The sequence below is a fragment of the Entelurus aequoreus genome, linkage group LG06 (genome assembly GCF_033978785.1).
Source record: "Entelurus aequoreus isolate RoL-2023_Sb linkage group LG06, RoL_Eaeq_v1.1, whole genome shotgun sequence".
NCBI classification, from domain to species: domain Eukaryota; kingdom Metazoa; phylum Chordata; class Actinopteri; order Syngnathiformes; family Syngnathidae; genus Entelurus; species Entelurus aequoreus.
Genome location: NC_084736.1, coordinates 69,375,937 through 69,395,298, shown reverse-complemented (window position 1 = coordinate 69,395,298; position 19,362 = coordinate 69,375,937). Strand labels below are relative to the sequence as shown.

Sequence of the window (19,362 nt, the reverse complement as noted above, 5' to 3'; positions counted from 1 at the left end):
ATAATCGGATAAAAGAGACAAACTACATTTTTATCCTTTCCAGTATTTTATTTAAAAAAAACAGCATACTGGCACCATACTTATTTGTATTATTGTTTCTCAGCTGTTTGTAAATGTTGCAGTTTATAAATAAAGGTTTATTAGAAAAAAAATAAAAAATAAAATTTTATTTAAAAAAAAAAAAAAAAAAAAAACTGCGCATAGCATAGATCCGACGAATCGATGACTAAATTAATCAGCAACTATTTTAATAATCGATTTTAATCGATTAGTTGTTGCAGCCCTAGTAAGTAGTATTAAAAAATAGCTACCAAACAAATAAGAAGTTATTCACCTGTTTTCTTAATCTTTAATATTAACTGAAGACAGAATACAGTCCGACTACTTTTTACTCTAACTTGAGTATTATTAGGATTAGTACAGTACTGTTACTTCCTGCTCTACCCACCTCTGGTTTGAATAGTAAGGATCCTTTCTAAGGCCATGTCCACACAAATACTTAATAAACGCCTACTTATCTCTGTGTTTAAGCCTCTTGTCCACACATAAACGCATACTTTTGTCCTTAAAAAACGCAGACTTTTGCAAACGCTGGCTAATGTGTATAGTTCCAAAACTCTCCGCTTACTCTCTGCTCAGTGGCCTTGTGGTTAGTGTCTGCCCTGAGATCGGTAGGTCGTGAGTTCAAACCCCGCCAAGTCATACCAAAGACTATAAAAATGGGACCCATTACCTCCCTGCTTGGCACTCAGCATCAAGGGTTGGAATTGGGGGTTAAATCACCAAAATGATTCCCGAGCGCGGCCACCGCTGCTGCTCACTGCTCCCCTCACCTCCCAGGGGGTGGAACAAGGGGATGGGTCAAATGCAGAGGGTAATTTCACCGCACCTAATGTGTGTGTGACTATCAGTGCTACTTTAACTTTAACGGCACAAACTGAGACTTGTACTCCTCTGATGACGTCAGAGTTGTGCGGTGTCATTTCCAAAGCTCAACAACACTGCCTTGCTGCGTTTAAACATACTTTAAGTGGACTTACTGTACGTTTGAATGTAAACATGCTTCTATTTTCACTCTACATTGACAAAAAAGACACATCAAAATGGGCATTGCAACAATCCCGCCTGCGCCAATGACAGTTAGCTGTTTTGGATACGATTGCAATCGCACCTCCAACTGATGGGACAACTTTGACAAGCAAGACTTTTTACTTTGTGTCATTAGAAAGGTGCAACATTATCTCATGTTTTAACCCGTGTTGAACAACAGATCATGGAAGTTAACTTATGTGTGTTGCTTCCATTTGTGTAGATGGAGCAGGAGCGACCGTGCACGCGCATATAACGCGCCTGAGCGACAAAAAAAAAAAACATGATGTAGCTTCCTTCTTGTTAATGTTAAAGTAGACAATGTACACTTCATTGCACGTGCATTGATCATTAAATGCGTTACAATTCCTCAAGAGTTTTGCAGCGGCATACGCACATACGTGCGCTTTAGGCACTTAAACAAGCAAAAAGGTTTCCTCGGCTCGTTAGTGCTTGCTGATTTTAGAAATAATTTACACTTCACTGCACATGTTATATATCACCTTGTTGCTGATTATACATGTTATAATTTTGGGTTTTAAAAGCATAAGCGTGCATGCGCGCTTTTAACACTAAAAAAATATATTGATAATATTCTCAGGGCTTTATGTAAGTGCAGGCTGGTTTTAAAGATAATGTACCGTATTTTTCGGAGTATAAGTCGCACCGGCCGAAAATGCATAATAAAGAAGGAAAAAAACATATATAAGTCGCACTGGAGTACAAGTCGCATTTTTTGTGGACATTTATTTGATAAAACCCAACATCAAGAATAGACATTTGAAAGGCAATTTAAAATAAATAAAGAATAGTGAACAACAGGCTGAATAAGTGCACGTTATATGACGCATAAATAACCAACTGAGAACGTGCCTGGTATGTTAACGTAACATATTATAGTAAGAGTCATTCAAATAACTATAACATATAGAACATGCTATACGTTTACCAAACAATCTGTCACTCCTAATCGCTAAATCCGATGAAATCTTATACGTCCAGTCTCTTACGTGAATGAGCTAAATATTATTATTTGATATTTTACAGTAATATGTTAATAATTTCACACATAAGTCGCTCCTGAGTATAAGTCGCACCCCCGGCCAAACTATGAAAAAACTGCGACTTATAGTCCGAACAATACGGTACATGTCATTGTACGTCAACTAAACATTATAATAACAGAGGTGTAATGCCACCTAAGTCAGCTGTGGCTGCTTTGGCAGGCTTCTGATTGGACAAAATGTGCATGACAGCAGGTGTATGCGTTTGTGCGTGGACAGAGACAGTTTTCAAAGATCGTTTTCAACCCCAAATATGCGTTTTTTAAACGCTCCATGTTTGTGTGGACATGGCCTAACATCAACTGGCACTTCAGAAAAATGCATCATGTTAAAAGTATGAAGAGCGCCCTCTTGTGGTGAATGTTTGCATGTTGCAAGAGACAACCTCCCACCTGACTGACAAACTTCTCTTGTACTGTTGCGTCACTCTGAAACTCCACACTGCCATCGAGCTCCAGCACAGGAATCTTTTTCAACGAGTCAAAATGGATCCTGTTAGGACAGAGGGGCGAGGTTACACGCTACAGTGCAGACGTTCTCGAAATTGTTTACAGTTCATTCCACTGTAATTGTCTCATAACAGTGCCTGTTGTGGTAAACCTTTCTTCATTTATGTTCTAATTTTGATATGGGACAGAACCCGCTTAAGTCCGACAGCTCATCAAGTCTTGGTCCACCGTGAATTTATTAAATTTAATATAATTTAAAAAGTGCTTGCCAAAGGCGTCATTTCTATAAAAATAAAAATGTCATATTATTGTAAAACTCCTGTTTGGTTTATTTAGCTATGTATTTATAGCCTTGTCTTACTGATGGACTTTTTTATTCCATGTTTTACCTTTCTGTTATAATTATGTGCTGTACAAATTAAAACAGAAAGGTAAAACATGGAATAAGGGAATGAGGGAGTAGTGGCTGTTTCTACAACTGTACAAACCTTGACCATCTTATTGTCATTAAACCACAACATAACACAACATTAAAATATGCACAGTGACTTCCTGTTCAGTGCAAAATAAGCATCACACCATACACACTACTTACATTGGTACAAGATCACATACAAACAGAATAATTTAAATATTATACTATTATTTTTCCAGATGCCACTTTTATCAGAAATGTTCTCGTTTGTTTAAATTTATCTCGATGGAAAATATTGAATCTTGTTGTGTTCGAAATAAATAATGGAATGATATAAAAATATGCACAACTGGAAATTATCTATTATCACCCATTATCCAATATAATATACAGTTATTGATATAACAAAAGATTTATTGTTGCGGTTGTGTAAATAATTGCACGGCACTTAAGTGGAGGTGTTCACACTCGCATGTAAATAAAGTAACCAAAATATTAGCAACAACTCTTAATATGATGCCTTGCTGTTTGCTACACTAATATTGCAAAGCACAACCAAAATAATAAACAGTTAAATGCAAACTGTACATGCAAACGACTTTGCACTATGCACCAGTTGGATACTCACTCGGTGCTTTTCTCCACAAGCCACCTCTGGTGTTGTTGATGTAACTTGTAGAGATAGTCCAGTTCCACGGTCTTCTCCTCCGGCCTGCCTCGCCGCTCCAGCCGCTCCATACATTTCTGACAAATACAAATAAATCACTTTGTTATAAACAAGGACTTCATAAATTCAGTAGGTGCCAGCAGGAGAGATTGTGCAGACCTCAGGAGGAGCTTTGAGATATATAATGCCCTCTAGCGCCACCCGGTGTCCAAACTGTTCCACCAGGAGTGAGTGCCAATCCTGGTAGACGGCCCACTCTGTCGCGTTAATGCATCCCAGTTCATACATGTTCAAAGCAAAGATGTATCTGGGAGGGAAGAGCACACAAGTCAATTTCATTTAGAAGAAAAAAAAAATTCACAAATAAATTATACACAAAGTGCTGTAAAAATACTTCTTAAATTAGCAGCAACTGTTACGTGTTTGTAACAACAAAATATCCCAATGTTGGGATTGTCTCAAGCATACCAATACATGAATGAATGAACGTATAAACAGAATTTAGTCCAACAAAAATGTCCAACTCCAGTGAAAATTGGAGAAGGAGCATGCAAAATTTGCCATTTTAAGTAAACAACAAGTATAGTAGCAAGACACCAGTTTTGATTTATAAATCATATCAGAGGTGGCGACTTGTTCAGGGTGTACCCCGCCTTCCGCCCGATTGTAGCTGAGATAGGCATCAGCGCCCCCCGCGACCCCAAAGGGGATAAGCGGTAGAAAATAGATGGATGGATATCAGTATTATTTATTGTTTAGTGGTTGTATCATACATATACTAGAAGTAAATTTATATACAGACAGTATTTAAGTACACACCACATATAGAAACTGTTCAAACTCATCCCCTCCGGTAGGCGTTACAAATCACAGTATGAGAAAACAATCCTACATAAGGACAGTTTCTTATGCAAGCATAGGGCATTTTCTTCCAAAAAGGCAAAATCCCGCCCAGAACATTATGACAACAGAAACACCACTAAGAGCCTCACATAGTTAATGAGCCAGACGTGACATCAGGTGAATACAACCTATTTAAGTACTTGTTTATACAAACCCTGTTTCCATATGAGTTGGGAAATTGTGTTAGATGTAAATATAAAAGGAATACAAGGATTTGCAAATCATTTTCAACCCATATTCAGTTGAATATGCTACAAAGACTACATATTTGATGTTCAAACTGAAAAACTTTTTTTTTTGTTGCAAATAATCATTAATTTTAGAATTTGATGCCAGCAACACGTGACAAAGAAATTGGGAAAGGTGGCAATAAATACTGATAAAGTTGAGGAATGCTCATCAAACACTTATTTGGAACATCCCACAGGTGAACAGGCAAATTGGGAACAGGTGGGTGCCATGATTGGGTATAAAAGTAGATTCCATGAAATGCTCAGTCATTCACAAACAAGGATGAGGCGAGGGTCACCACTTTGTCCACAAATGCGTGAGCAAATTGTTGAACAGTTTAAGAAAAACCTTTCTCAACCAGCTATTGCAAGGAATTTAGGGATTTCACCATCTACGGTCCGTAATATCATCAAAGGGTTCAGAGAATCTGGAGAAATCACTGCACGTAAGCAGCTAAGCCCGTCACCTTCGATCCCTCAGGCTGTACTGCATCAACAAGCAACATCAGTGTAAAGGATATCACCACATGGGCTCAGGAACACTTCAGAAACCCACTGTCAGTAACTACAGTTGGTTGCCACATCTGTAAGTGCAAGTTAAAACTCTCCTAAGCAAGGCGAAAACCGTTTATCAACAACACCCAGAAACGCCGTCGGCTTCGCTGGGCCTGAGCTCATCTAAGATGGACTGATACAAAGTGGAAAAGTGTTCTGTGGTCTGACAAGTCCACATTTCAAATTGTTTTTGGAAACTGTGGACGTCGTGTCCTCCGGATCAAAGAGGAAGAGAACCATCCGGATTGTTATAGGCGCAAAGTTGAAAAGCCAGCATCTGTGATGGTATGGGGGTGTATTAGTGCCCAAGACATGGGTAACTTACACATCTGTGAAGGCGCCATTAATGCTGAAAGGTACATACAGGTTTTGGAGCAACATATGTTGCCATCCAAGCAACGTTACCATGGACGCCCCTGCTTATTTCAGCTAGACAATGCCAAGCCACGTGTTACATCAACGTGGCTTCATAGTAAAAGAGTGCGGGTACTAGACTGGCCTGCCTGTAGTCCAGACCTGTCTCCCATTGAAAATGTGTGGCGCATTATGAAGCCTAAAATACCACAACGGAGACCCCCGGACTGTTGAACAACTTAAGCTGTACATCAAGCAAGAATGGGAAAGAATTCCACCTGAGAAGCTTAAAAAATCTGTCTCCTCAGTTCCCAAACATTTACTGAGTGTTGTTGAAAGGAAAGGCCATGTAACACAGTGGTGAACATGCCCTTTCCCAACTACTTTGGCATGTGTTGCAGCCATGAAATTCTAAGTTAATTATTATTTGCAACAAAAAAAAAAAGTTTATGAGTTTGAACATCAAATATCTTGTCTTTGTAGTGCATTCAATTGAATATGGGTTGAAAAGGATTTGCAAATCATTGTATTCCGTTTATATTTACATCTAACACAATTTCCCAACTCATATGGAAACGGGGTTTGTATTTTCAGTCAATCGTTAATATTTATCATTCACATTGAACAAGAGAGCAAACCCTACCAAGTCAAATTCCTTGTGTGTTAATCATACTTGACTAAAATATTGTTGTTCCTGCGGTATACTATGTGAGAAGTTGCTAAAACTCAATTGTTGTACCTTTTCGACAGTGATATTCTCATCCTTGACTATATCCTCAACAAAAAAGAAGGTCTCACGATGGATTTATTTTTAGCCACCCCTATTTTTTGGGATGTATGTTTGCTAGCAAAATGCGAGTAGGGGTGTAACAGAAAATAATTGAGAAGCAGCGGGACAGGCAGAAGTTAACGTCGGAGAAAAAGCGGTCATTTAAAAATAAGTTTATGTTTGTGTGCGGTCTGGTAGCAAATGCGTCCCCTGACAAAAGGTTGGAGACCACCGCTGTAGATATAACTAGTCACTGACCTGTCACTGTATATGGAGCGCTCATAAACCTGCACTGGGGTTCCTTGTGATGAGAGCAGGCGTGCAGGGGGAGGCTGCAGTTGTGTTTTGAAGCGGGTCATGCAGGCGTATGTCTGGAAGGTGTAGGACCAGCGCTGAGGATCCCGGTACATCATCTCCAGCAGGTTGCTCACAGTTTTCTGTGGGGGTGCACCTGTCGTCCCCTGTGAGAGATAATTTTGATTTAATCAAATGAATAATAATGTTGGGAGTCGTCGGTGGTCACTCGAAACGAGTATGACTGTCCTCCAAGGGATGTTAGGGTGGATTCCCTATATGGAGGACGCCTGTGCGTGGAATCTTTTAATGTGGGGAGACTGGTGCACGGTCAGCCACCACACAGTCCTTGGCATTGAGCGGGCCAGGGTCCAGTGGCATGGAAACCAAGACGACTGGGGACCCGTCTTTGCTGCAGCCTTCATCCGCCTTCCCAGCCGTTGTGGTGCATTTTGCTGCCGCCATCTTCCGCCTGGTCCACCGTTGAGGCGGTTTTCACTATTCGCCCATAGCTGGGGTTATTTACCCATAGCTGGGACAGGGGTTGACTGGGCACCAGGGCATGTCCACACACCGGTGGGCCTGCATGCCCCGTCTCTGGGGCCCCCTGCTGCTCCGAGATCCCGTACAACTTAGCCTGGAACCGCGAGGTTCCAGTTACCGTGTGTGGCCACGAGGAGGCATGTACGAGTCTTGACAATGGAGAGGCTATGTACCGGCTGAGGAGGCTTATGCACTCGGCTCCTCTTTTCGCCCTCTGAGACAGAGGGCTAGCCGGCGGCACTAGCTGAAAGCAATGAGTATCAGGCAGAAGCAGCATGCAGCATAGCAAGCAAAAGCGGCATGCAGCATGCACTAACTACAGGTACTACTACTCCAAGGCTACTGCACTAGACGCATCACATCGCCCTGTGCGATGTTTTCTGCACACACACACAATGTTGGGAGTAAAAAAGCGGTCACACACCTTTGAGGGCCCGCTGTCAATGTTCTGCCACTGACTGACAGGTTCAGTCACCACCTCCCAGTCTTGACAAGCAGCTTTCAAGAGTCGTGTGAAGGTTGACTTCCCAACAGCTACACACATTTATGAAGATACAACTTGTAAATGTTGATATGTGTAGAATACACCAATCTCATACACTTACCAATGTTTCCTTCAATGGAAACTCTCTTCAGTCTACTTTGTCCGTCTTCGTTGGAAGAGGAAGAATGTGATGATATCGTTCGTTTCGCCATCGTGCTTCCGTATTGTTTTGGTTCTTTAATTGCTCGCAGGAAGTTGCCAGACGTCTCAAACTGTCTCAAAACCTGCAGTACGCTAGCTTGTGTTTTTGAGTCGTACACCCGATTAAAGAGACAACACTTACGAACTAAAAGCATTGTGACAATAATTATACGTTAATAGCAACTATCTCATGTATCTTTGCCCATGTTTTCGTCGACTTAGCATGTATGCTAACTCCTGTTTCCATCTATTTAGCATCTATGCTAACCATACGGCAGAGACCACCTAAAATGCACTTTAACAGGGAAAATATTAAGTTATACTGTAGATACGCATTTACTTACTTATTATCTTAAATAACAATGTTATAACTTTTACTTCAGCTGTTTGTTGATTACTTGTAGACGAACGACAAAGATTAACCCGGAAGTGGCCGTGTACTTCCTGTAGTTTCAGAATAAAAAGCGGTTGTAGTGGTTGTCATCCCCCGGTACGTCTCACGATTATGAGATTCTAAAAATATAAAAGAAAAACAAAGTATGTGCATTTAAAGTATTTGGATAGAAAAACAATTTTTATTTTTTTTGTAACAGAAAATGTGTTGTCCTGAAGTCAATTGTTAATATTATTTACATAATTACTTGATAATACTTTTGTATTAGTGACTGCAATGCTTTAATTTTGAGCTAAAGTTGTTTATATTTATTGCATGCTATAATCGGTAAACAGCAGTTAGATGATTTCAATTCCGCTAAATTACTTCTGGAATTCGTTCGAAAGCAAGTCATACATGTTGCGGTCTTCTGTAGTAATTTCTGTTGCCACCCTACACAAAGCGGCGAAGAAGCAATGCCGTAAGTTGTCTTTAACAAGTTAACAACATGTCAGACACGATAACAAGGGGAATAGTGCCTATATGTTAAATATAATTGTCGAATTAGATACAATGTGTTCGTCATTCAGGCAGACGGGAGTCTCCCTCTGCTGGACATTTTGGGACATCACAGTTACATTTTGTATGTCATAGTAGACAAATATGTACAGAGGCAATAAGTGTGTTTGTGTCTCTTTGTTCTTTTCAGTTTTTCACCATCTTTTCTATGAAGAAATGTCAAAAGTAAATGGTCAAGCTTACAACGACGTTCTCTTCATTGACTCCGGTGTTGAGTCGGTGTTTCTACACGTCTCACGAGAACACTAAAGATAAGAAAAGCTAAAATGAAGATGGCAGCTTTAAATTTGAATAATGAACAATGTGGATGGATACACGTTATTTCAATATTTTTAAAGTGTAGTTACCAATTATTTGAGGATGAGGTTATCATTTGATACTTTTGCCAACCATTTTTAAGTAGGGAACGGAAGTTGTTGACTTTTGGCGCATGCGCAAACGGATCAGGCTGCTCATCCTATGGATGCCGACAGGATTTGTGGCTCTTTGAAAGGAGCCGGATTTTGAAGAGCCGTTCCTTGAGTAGTTTATTTTGTGTGAAAAACAAAACAAAAAAAACAATCACTTGTGGCAGTTATAAAATAAATGAGGGTTCAGAATAATTTACATTTACACCAATTGGTGGGAACTCCTCAGAAATATTGACTATATTTATATTTTTGTTGTGTTGTCATTGTAAACTTCCACAGTGTGGCGCTACATACCCTTGATCTGTTTTGACGTTGCTATTTTGACCTTTTTAGCAGAAGAGTCTCTTAACAGTTAAAAAGACACAAATAACGAAATGTTTAAAAGTATAAATAAAACTCGAATAAAAATTAGGACATACATACTTCTTCTACACCCTACCTATTGCGTGTATATTTGAACTACTGTACTTAACATAACCACATCGGAACGATGAACCAGAAAAGTGATTTTGTATACTGCAACGTTTTCTTTGACTCTCATGTTTTAGCCCTTGTCGCCAGTTGTGCCGCACATGCACTTACAGCCAGGGGCGGATTAAGAAATTTTGGCCCCCTGGGCCTGACATGGTCTTGGCCCCTCAACCCCCCGCGCGTGTGGGCGCACACACACGCACGCACTATGCAAGAAATACTGTATACTGTGAACAGACATGCACACTGTACTGTACAGAAGAGTGCACATACTGCACACACACTATTAGGTATACCACACAGACACTGACAAGCACAGGTTTCACACAGACACAGGGGGAGGGGATAAATGGCCTAAAAATAAACATTTTTGAAAATGATTACGCCCACTTCAGTGATGGTGCATTGGGTCATTTGAGAGATATTATGTATTGGAAGTTGGTAGCTATCATGAAATAAACCCCCCAACCCACCCAAAAAACTAAATCGGACATGATTTTTGCCCCCTTTTCCTCCCTTCTATCATTAAAAATAAAATAATATCTTAGGAAAACACATTGGCATAACGGCAGCTGTGCAGCAAATTGAGGCTCAAAGTCTGTATCTATTTGTGGTTAAGCTTGAGGAGAAGGAGAAAGGTAAAATGATAACATGCATCGGAGAGCACCACAAAGAAAGGTGTAGGCCAGTTCATGGTACAAGGGCTGCATGCAGGTCAAGATAGCCAATTTCCAAGAATGCTATAGTGGCTGGACAGGCACTGGACATGTCCTGAACTCAGTGTCAGACGTGGCTGCCGAATACTTGGATGAAGTGAAGCAGCTGACAGATCTCATGCTGCCCCATCTGAAGACTGTCCTGGCCAGGCAGAGGATGGATGAGGAGACCTTCCCAATGGACCCTGTCAGTGAACAGGCTAGTAACATTGATGGCACCCCTGTGCACAACATTGGGATGGAGAGACAATGTGGCAAGGTGGACTACAAACTGAAGAAGTTGGGCACACTGAACGCAGTCAATAGGTCAATAATTTTACAGAAGAGCCAGGAGCTTCAGAGGTTTCAAGGCAGCAGCACAAGCAAAAAGGGAGGTTGAACTCAACTGGAGTAAATTCATGAAGGCAAAATTCGAGAGTAGGGCAGATGAGAAACAAGAGATGGCTCAAAGAAAGGAGAGTAAGAGACTAGACATGCTGGACACACTGAAATCTTTTGATGGCCCCTTCACGATAGTGGGGAAGTTGAAAAGTTCCTTGTGGATGAAAGTCTGCACAAGAATGCAAAGCTGCAGAGAATGAAGCTTGAGGTTCAGTTTGCCAGAGAAAGCACCAAGCTTCTGCCTAAAGTCAATCCTATCTTCACAATCCAGGTGACACTTCCCAGAAATGGCAAAAGTGCAATTCTCCAAGTCATAATGGATACTTAGAATTTTATGGTGGTGGTAAGTATTCATGAAAACAGGTAGCCTAACATTAGTGAATGGGTGAATTCTGGAAATAACCTAAAAATCTTACACAGTGCACCTTTAAGCAAGGGGTTTCTTTCGTGCTTTCAATTTTGCAAAATCATCCACCACATCATTGAAGTCCAACTCTCTTGTCAGCTCACTCTCAATTGCCATTAGAGATAACGCATTTAATCTTTTCTGAGTCATTCTTGTGCGCAGCTCATTTTTTACTCTTGACAAAAGAGAGAATGAGCGTTCTCCCTCACAGTTACTGACCGGTAGAGTGAGAAAAATCTGTAGCGCAATGTATGTATTAGGAAACGTAGGCTGTAGTCCAAAATGTATTATTGTTTTGAGCAGTCCTGAAGGGGTCCTCTCCTCATCAGTGTTGTTGAGCTGTATAAAAGATTTGAACTGTATAAGCTCCTGTCCAAGACTTTCATTGAGGTCAGATGGGTATGATTCAGTGAGAATCTTGGCCTTGTGAAGGACTGAAGCATTGGACTCTGTATCCAAAGAGAAAAGGACACTGAACAAATTGTTCAGATGTTTGTAGGCCTCCAGACGGTGATTAAGGCTTGAACTCAGTTGATCAATAGAGGCAATAAATGTCTCTATTTGAAACAGTTGCCTTCCCTCAAGCACAACATCTGGGGATGCTGATTCATCAGCAAACTTTTTACGTTTCCTCGTCCGTTCAGCCCTGTAAGATGGGGTGCCACCCAACATGTTTAAGGCTTTCTGCTCAAAATGATCAAATAGATCTCTTTGGGAGAGAACAAAGGTGCGCAGAGATTCCAGCAATCTAACTGCTGTACCAAGGTCCATGTCTGCTTTTTGAAGTTGCAGACTTGTGGCCTGAAATCTGGACAGAACAGTGTCCCAAAAGCCTGCCATGAAGGCCATCTCAAGTGAATCCAGCTTCCGCACTAGACTGTCAGCTTCAGTTCGTGTGTCTCGTTTCTCTGTGTCATCAGTGGAAATAACCTGTAGTGCTGCTTTTATTTTACTGTAGTTCTGCCACAGTGCTTTGGTAGATTCTGCACGGCAACTCCAACGCGTGTTGGATAAAGCTTTAAGTGTGAGATCTATGTTGGAATTGCCAAATACCCTGTCCCATCGGTGTGTGGATGCAGTTGTGAAGTTGTAAATAGACTGAATCAAGTCAAAATACTTAGAGACTTCATTTCCACATCTGTCAATGCTGTTGACTCCCACCAAATTCAAAGAGTGAGCTGCACATGGAATATAGTGTATTAATGGGTTGCTTTTCTTTAAGTGAGCCTGCAACCCATTATACCTCCCTGACATGTTGCTGGCATTATCATAAGCCTGCCCCCTGCAATTTGACAGCTCTAACCCTAGATTTTCCAACACAGACATGACACAGTTAGCCAAACTTTCACCTGTATGGCTAGTAATGGGCTCAAAACCCACAAAGCGTTCAACAACACTGCCCTCTTTGCTAACAAAACGGAATATGAATGTCAATTGGTCCACATGAGATAAATCTGGGGTTGAATCCACAATGATAGAGTAGTATTTGCTTGCTTGCAGTTCATCTGCTATAGCCTGTTTGGTTTTTGCACCCATCAATTCAATGAATTCCTCACAAATGGTGGAGGACAGATATGAGGTATTACCTCGACCCATCTGCCCAAACTTTCTGATGTGATCCTTTAGAAAGGGATCAAATTCAGCCAGGACCTCCAGAATACCAAGGTAGTTCCCATTGAGAGGAGACCCTAACGATTCATTTTTACCCCTAAATGCAAGGCCCCTTTCTGCAAGGAATTTAATGACTGCAACAACTCTTTGTAACACCTGCCTCCAATAGCTGCTCTCTGCCTGAAACTGTTTGAACAGGTCTGCATCAACTGTGGCACCTTTGGCGCGGTTCAAGACTGCTTGCATGCAGGTTATGTGCTCAGCACTTCGCTCATGTTCACCAAATCTTTCTGAGTGTTTCCAATCACAATAGCCTGTCACAAAAGAATGCGTTTTTGGGGAAAACAGTTTGCATGCAAAGCAGTAAACATTACCAGTAGAGGGAGAGTACATCAGCCACTCTCTTTGTACTCGTTGTCCATTGGGCAAGTGTGAAGTAAAATGTTCATTGTTTAGGCATCGGGTTTTGCCTCCTAGCCCACTGTTCCTCACAGAAGCTGGATAATGGCTGTGAGGGTTGTGAAATGATTTTGCACCTCTTTGAATAAGAACTTCCTTCATTGACTCAGTGAGGGTCTCAGCCCATTTAGCGGGATCACTAGGTAGAGTTGTCACTGTAGATGGTGTTGAAGAAAGATTCAGCTCATTTTCTATGCTGTCCAGAGGTGCAGTGACCTCACATTCATCCGAGCAACTGGCTACTGCTGAATTGGTTGAATCATAAGCATCAGAAGCATTTGGTTCAGTGTCTACACTTGTAGTGGTCTCAGGATCTTGGGAGCTACATGCTAGCTCAGGTGCATTGCTAACCTTAGCTGAATTTGCAGTAGCATTTATAGAATTGCTTTCAGCAGATGTCTTTGTACTGAAGAAGCTGGAGATATTTGGAACACTCTCAAGTAAAACTGATTCCTTTTTTTTCTTTTCTTGCTGAATTTTTTTTCTAGCTCCTCCACTTAAACGTTTATGATCCATATTTCCCTTCTTTCTTTGCACATTGGCTCTTTGCCTATCACAACAGATAAACCAACTATGTGTGTGTGTGTGTGTGTGTGTGTGTGTGTGTGTGTGTGTGTGTGTGTGTGTGTGTGTGTGTGTGTGTGTGTGTGTGTGTGTGTGTGTGTGTGTGTGTGTGTGTGAGTTTGTTTGTGTGTTTATGATCGGTGCTGCTTCCTTCAAGTGTGTGAGGTGATTTAGAAAACTAGCAACCCAGCATCAACACTCCAAAGCAGAGAATAACAGCTTACTAGCATAGACAATTGAGAGCAGAGAATCAACTGATTCGTCTGATAGACAGCAGGAGAGCAGAGTGGTCAGTGATGATCGAATCAAGAAAATGTCTAAATGGCAAGGGAACAGACTGATTTGTACTGAGGAGAAAGAGAGAGAGAGCCAATTACAGTGAAATATATTCCAAAAGAGCCAAGTGACTAGCTGAAGGCAGGGACAAATGCCTTGGAGTGACCAACAAGAGTGCAAAGTACCAAATGGCAAAATGTGGAAAGACCAACAGGCAGATCTGCTTTTACCTCTTATCTTCACAACCAAAAAGTTGCTAAATGATGTTTTCAGTCGCTAGCCAGGTATGGCCAAAAGACGCGAAATCTAGCGGCAAAGTCGGTCAATCACACTGACAGTGAAACAAATATTTTGAAAAGATAATAATTGTACACCTTTGTGCACTTTAGTCTTCTATCTAAATATTTTCACAAAGGACACCAAGGCAGCTTGCTAGCTATGATGGGAGCAACAATGTCTGATAGACAGCAGGAGAGCAGAGTGGTCAGTGATGATCCAATCAAGAAAATGTCTAAATGGCAAGGGAACAGACTGATTTGTACTGAGGAGAAAGAGAGAGCCAAGTACAGTTAAATATATTCCAGAGCCAAGTGACTAACTGAAGGCAAAGACAACAGCCAGATACCTTAGCAGAGACCAACAAGAATTCAAAGTACCTAATAGCAAGATGGCGAGACCAACACAATAAATTGTATTAGGATTTAATTTATTAACGTTAATCTTAACAGCCAAAAAGTTGCTGAATAATGTTTGTAGTCGCTAGCCAGGTATGCCCAAAACAAGAGTCGCTAAACCTAGCAGCAAAGTTGCTTAATTGCAACACACTCTAGGATTCAGGGGAATTAAGGATAATAAAGATATTAATTGTACAACTTTTTGTACTTTTTTTCTAGTTTTTTGAGTCGCCAGCCATGTATGGCCAAAAGTCGCTAATTGAATGCCAACGTTGCTTAATCGCCAACACACTGGGACTCACTGAAGGACTGACTGAATAAAAAAGATAATTAAGATAATTGTGTACTTTTCTCTTCTGATATTTTCTCTAAGGACCCCAAGCTATCTGCAAGCAGCAATAATGTCTGACAGACAGGAGAGCAGAGTGGTCAGTGATGAATGGCAAGGGAACAGGCTGATTTGTACTGAGGAGAAAGAGAGAGAGAGAGCCAATTACAGTGAAATATATTCCAAAAGAGCCAAGTGACTAGCTGAAGGCAGGGACAAATGCCTTGGAGTGACCAAGAAGAGTGCAAAGTACCAAATGGCAAAATGTGGGAAGACCAACAGGAAGATCTGCTTTTACCACTTATCTTCACAACCAAAAAGTCGCTAAATGATGTTTTTAGTCGCTAGCCAGGTATGGCCAAAAGACGCGAAATCTAGCGGCAAAGTCGGTCAATCACACAGTGAAACAAATAATTTTAAAAAGATAGTAATCGTACAATGTCTTGTACTTTTGTCTTCTTTCTTAATATTTCTCAAAGGACACCAAAATGTCGCTATCTGCAGGCAGCTTGCTAGCTATGATGGCAGCAACAATGTACCTTAGAGTGACTGACCAACAAGAGCTCAAAGTACCTAATGGCAAAATGTGGAGAGACAGACACAATAAATTGCATTAAGATGAAGAGAACTGTTGCTATTATTAATCTTAACATCAACCAGAAAGTCGCTAAATGTCACCAGCCAGGTATGGCCAAAAGTCGCTTAATTGGCCACACACAGTAACAGAGAAACTAACAAAAAAAAGATCATAAAGATAATAGTTGTACAACTGTGTGTACTTTTGTCTTCTTTCTAAATATTTTCCCAAAGGACACCAAAATGTTGCTATCTGCAGGCGGGAGCGTGCCTATGTTCCCCGGGTCCTATGTTCCCCGGGTCCTATGTTCCCCGGTTGTTCCTGGGTCTTTGTATGCGACCGGGGAACTTAGGACCCTTTTTCTAAAAAAGGGTCCTATGTTCCCTGCATTGTATCTGGCGAAATTGCGAAATTGTGCCCTGACCAAAACCATCCCTAAACCTAACCTGTCACAGGGCGTTGTGGAGCACTTTTTTTTGGCGAAATTGTGCCCTGACCAAAACTATCCCTAAACCTAACCTGTCACAGGGCGTTGTGGAGCACTTTTTTGGCGAAATTGTGCCTTGACCAAAACCATCCCTAAACCTAACCTGTCACAGGGCGTGCGGCAGCAGATAGAGCAACTCAAACGCGAACTTCCTTCCTTCGACAACTTAAACGCGTCTCTGTCATGCGTGTCTGCGTGCGTCTTACTTAGTCGCGCATTGGAAGCAGCGGGGAACATAGAACCCTTTTCTGGAAAAAGTGTTGTACGTTCCCCGCAGCGGGGAACATAGAACCCTTTTTTTTAAAAAGGGTCCTTAGTTCCCCGGTAGAGGGGAACATAGGACCCGGGTAACATAGGGACGGGGAACATAGGGATGACCCGCTGCAGGCAGCTTGCTAGCTATGATGGCAGCAACGATGTCTGCCAGACAGGAGAGAGTGGTCAGTGACGATCGAATCGAGAAAATGACAAAATGGGTCAAAGACCAAAAAGTTATTAACTGACAGCAGTGACAAATGTCAGACTGTAAACTTTCTCGAAAGAAAAGGACAAAATGGGAAGATGCTGATAATAACAGCAAAATGGAAAATATAAGAATTTCCAAGTACCGTAATTTCCGGACTATAAGCCGCACCTGACTATAAGCCGCACCAGCTAAATTTAGGGGAACATACAGATTGCTCCATATATAAGCCGCACCCGACTATAAGCCGCAGGGTTTTGATGTGTAATTACCGTAGTATATAGGGGTTCCTGCTACCACGGAGGGGATTGTCGGGACAGAGATGACTGTTTGGGAACGCAAAGCGTCCCATTTATTAACAATAAATCTTTCAATCATTCAATCAAACTTTCACATCTTTGACATGGCGAACAGCATTCGTGCAGAGTACAAATAATACAACGGTGCAAAGTAATACAAAGTGCTCACCTGTACGTTATCAAAATAACCAGCCTACCGGTATATGAAAAGTCAGTCTTTAATCATTGTGTCATCGTCTTCCTCCTACGTACTAAAACCACCGAAATCCTCTTCGTCGGTGTCGGAGAAGAACAGGCCGTAAATAAGCCGCACCCTTGTATAAGCCGCAGGGACCAGAACGAGGGGAAAAAGTAGCGGCTTATAGTCCGGAAATTACGGTAATGCTCAACTCAAGTGTGTGTGCGCGCGTTAAACTTCTTGTTGAATGATTTCAAATTATCTCTGAGTCTGAACTGAGGGAAAGGAAACCAAATTTTGAGCAGTCTCTCACGAGTTCAAAATACCAAATGAGGAGATTCTAAAAGAACAGACCGGTTTATGAAAGACTTGATGGGGGAGGGGCACAGCTAAGAATACTTGAGTGAGATTCTGTGATCCAAATTCGAGATAGAGCTTTTTGATAATGATAATTTGTCAGAGTAAGGTTGTGTAATCAAAATTTGAGAATGAGCTTTGTCAATCAATCAAGAATATTTGCATTAAGTTCTGTGATCAAAATTCAGAAACAACCTTTAATAATTGATAAAGAATATGTGAGTGAGGTTGTGTGATCCATCCAATTTGAGAATTAGCTTTGATAATAATGATTGAGAGCCTCTGGCCCTCTGTGGATCATGGCCGCGGGGCCAATTTTGCCTGGCCCCTTGGGGCCTCTGTGGGTCGTGGCCGCGGGGCCAAGTTGGCCTGGCCCCTTGGGGCCTCTGACCCTCTATGGATCGGGGCCAAGTTGGCCTGACCCCTCGGGGCCTCTGGCCCTCTATGGATCATGGCCGCGGGGCCAAGTTGGCCTGACCCCTTAGGACCTCAGGCCCTCTGTGGGTCGCGGCCGCGGGGCCAAGTTGACCTGGCCCCTTGGGGCCTCTTACCCTCTATGGATCGTGGCCGCGGGGCCAAGTTGACCTGGCCCCTTGGGGCCTCTGGCCTTCTGTGGATCGCGGCCGCGGGGCCAAGTTGGCCTGGCCCTTTGGGGCCTCTGGCCTTCTGTGGGTCGTGGCCGCGGGGCCAAGTTGGCCTGGCCCCTTGGGGCCTCTGACCGTCTATGGATCGTGGCCGCGGGGCCAAGTTGACCTGGCCCCCTGGGGCCTCTGACCCTCTATGGATCGTGGCCGCGGGGCCAAGTTGGCCTGGCCCCTTGGGGCCTCTGACCGTCTATGGATCATGGCCGCGGGGCCATGTTGGCCTGGCCCCTTGGGGCCTCTGGCCCTCTGTGGGTCGCGGCCGCGGGGCCAAGTTGACCTGGCCCCTTGGGGCCTCTTACCCTCTATGGATCATGGCCGCGGGGCCAAGTTGGCCTGGCCCCTTGGGGCTTAAGATTATTATTTTTGCAAAAGTAGTTTTGCTTGGGTCGCGGCCGCGGGGCCAAGTTGGCCTGGCCCCTTGGGGCCTCTGGCCCCCTGGGCCTGGGCCCGGTAGGCCCGGTCATTAATCCACCTATGCTTACAGCGAGGGCAACTGCTTCAAAACGGCTCCCAAAATAACGTCTCGTCATTCACTTGAGCCGTTTAAAAAAATCTATTCGTTCTTGAATGTCACATCTGTACATCTCAGTTAATCGGGCAGTGACAAAGAGTACAATCGTATCCTTTGTGTGTAACCATTTGTGTTAAAGGTAAGAAAAAAAAATCCCTAAAAGAAAGTCTTCCAACAAACGGTTCGCAACTGCAAATTGGCTCTTGTCCATCCATCCATCTTCTTCCGCGTATCCGAGGTCGGGTTGCGGGGGCAGCAGCCTAAGCAGGGACGCCCAGACTTCCCTCTCCCCAGCCACTTCGTCCAGCTCCTCCCGGGGGATCCCGAGGCGTTCTCAGGCCAGCCGGGAGAGATAGTCTTCCCAACATGTCCTGGGTCTTCCCCGTGGCCTCCTACCGGTCGGACGTGCCCGAAACACCTCCCTAGGGAGGCCTTCGGGTGGCATCCTGACCAGATGCCCGAACCACCTCATCTGGCTCCTCTCCATGTGGCTCTTGTCGTTTACTTAAAAAGTCGTTCAGAAGACTCCTTTAAGACAACATCTCTACAGCTCAGTAAAACTGGGCAATGACAAAGCCTTT

At 42.7% G+C, this 19,362-nt stretch overlaps 1 protein-coding gene across 1 annotated transcript in view; it reads right to left on the bottom strand.

Annotated features, from left to right (window-relative positions):
- The window catches only part of LOC133652524 (deoxyguanosine kinase, mitochondrial-like), a 12,242-nt gene extending 2,882 nt beyond the window's left edge, over nucleotides 1-9,360 (bottom strand). The window contains exons 1-7 of the mRNA XM_062051360.1: nucleotides 9,317-9,360; nucleotides 7,938-9,214; nucleotides 7,757-7,866; nucleotides 6,754-6,956; nucleotides 3,844-3,991; nucleotides 3,646-3,761; nucleotides 2,546-2,645 (exon numbers count right to left, since the gene is read on the bottom strand). Coding sequence (XP_061907344.1) covers nucleotides 2,546-2,645; nucleotides 3,646-3,761; nucleotides 3,844-3,991; nucleotides 6,754-6,956; nucleotides 7,757-7,866; nucleotides 7,938-8,172 — 912 coding nt within the window. The 5' untranslated portion in view covers nucleotides 8,173-9,214; nucleotides 9,317-9,360. The remainder of the gene's footprint in view (nucleotides 1-2,545; nucleotides 2,646-3,645; nucleotides 3,762-3,843; nucleotides 3,992-6,753; nucleotides 6,957-7,756; nucleotides 7,867-7,937; nucleotides 9,215-9,316) is intronic.
- Between the last annotated feature and the right edge of the window lie 10,002 nt (nucleotides 9,361-19,362).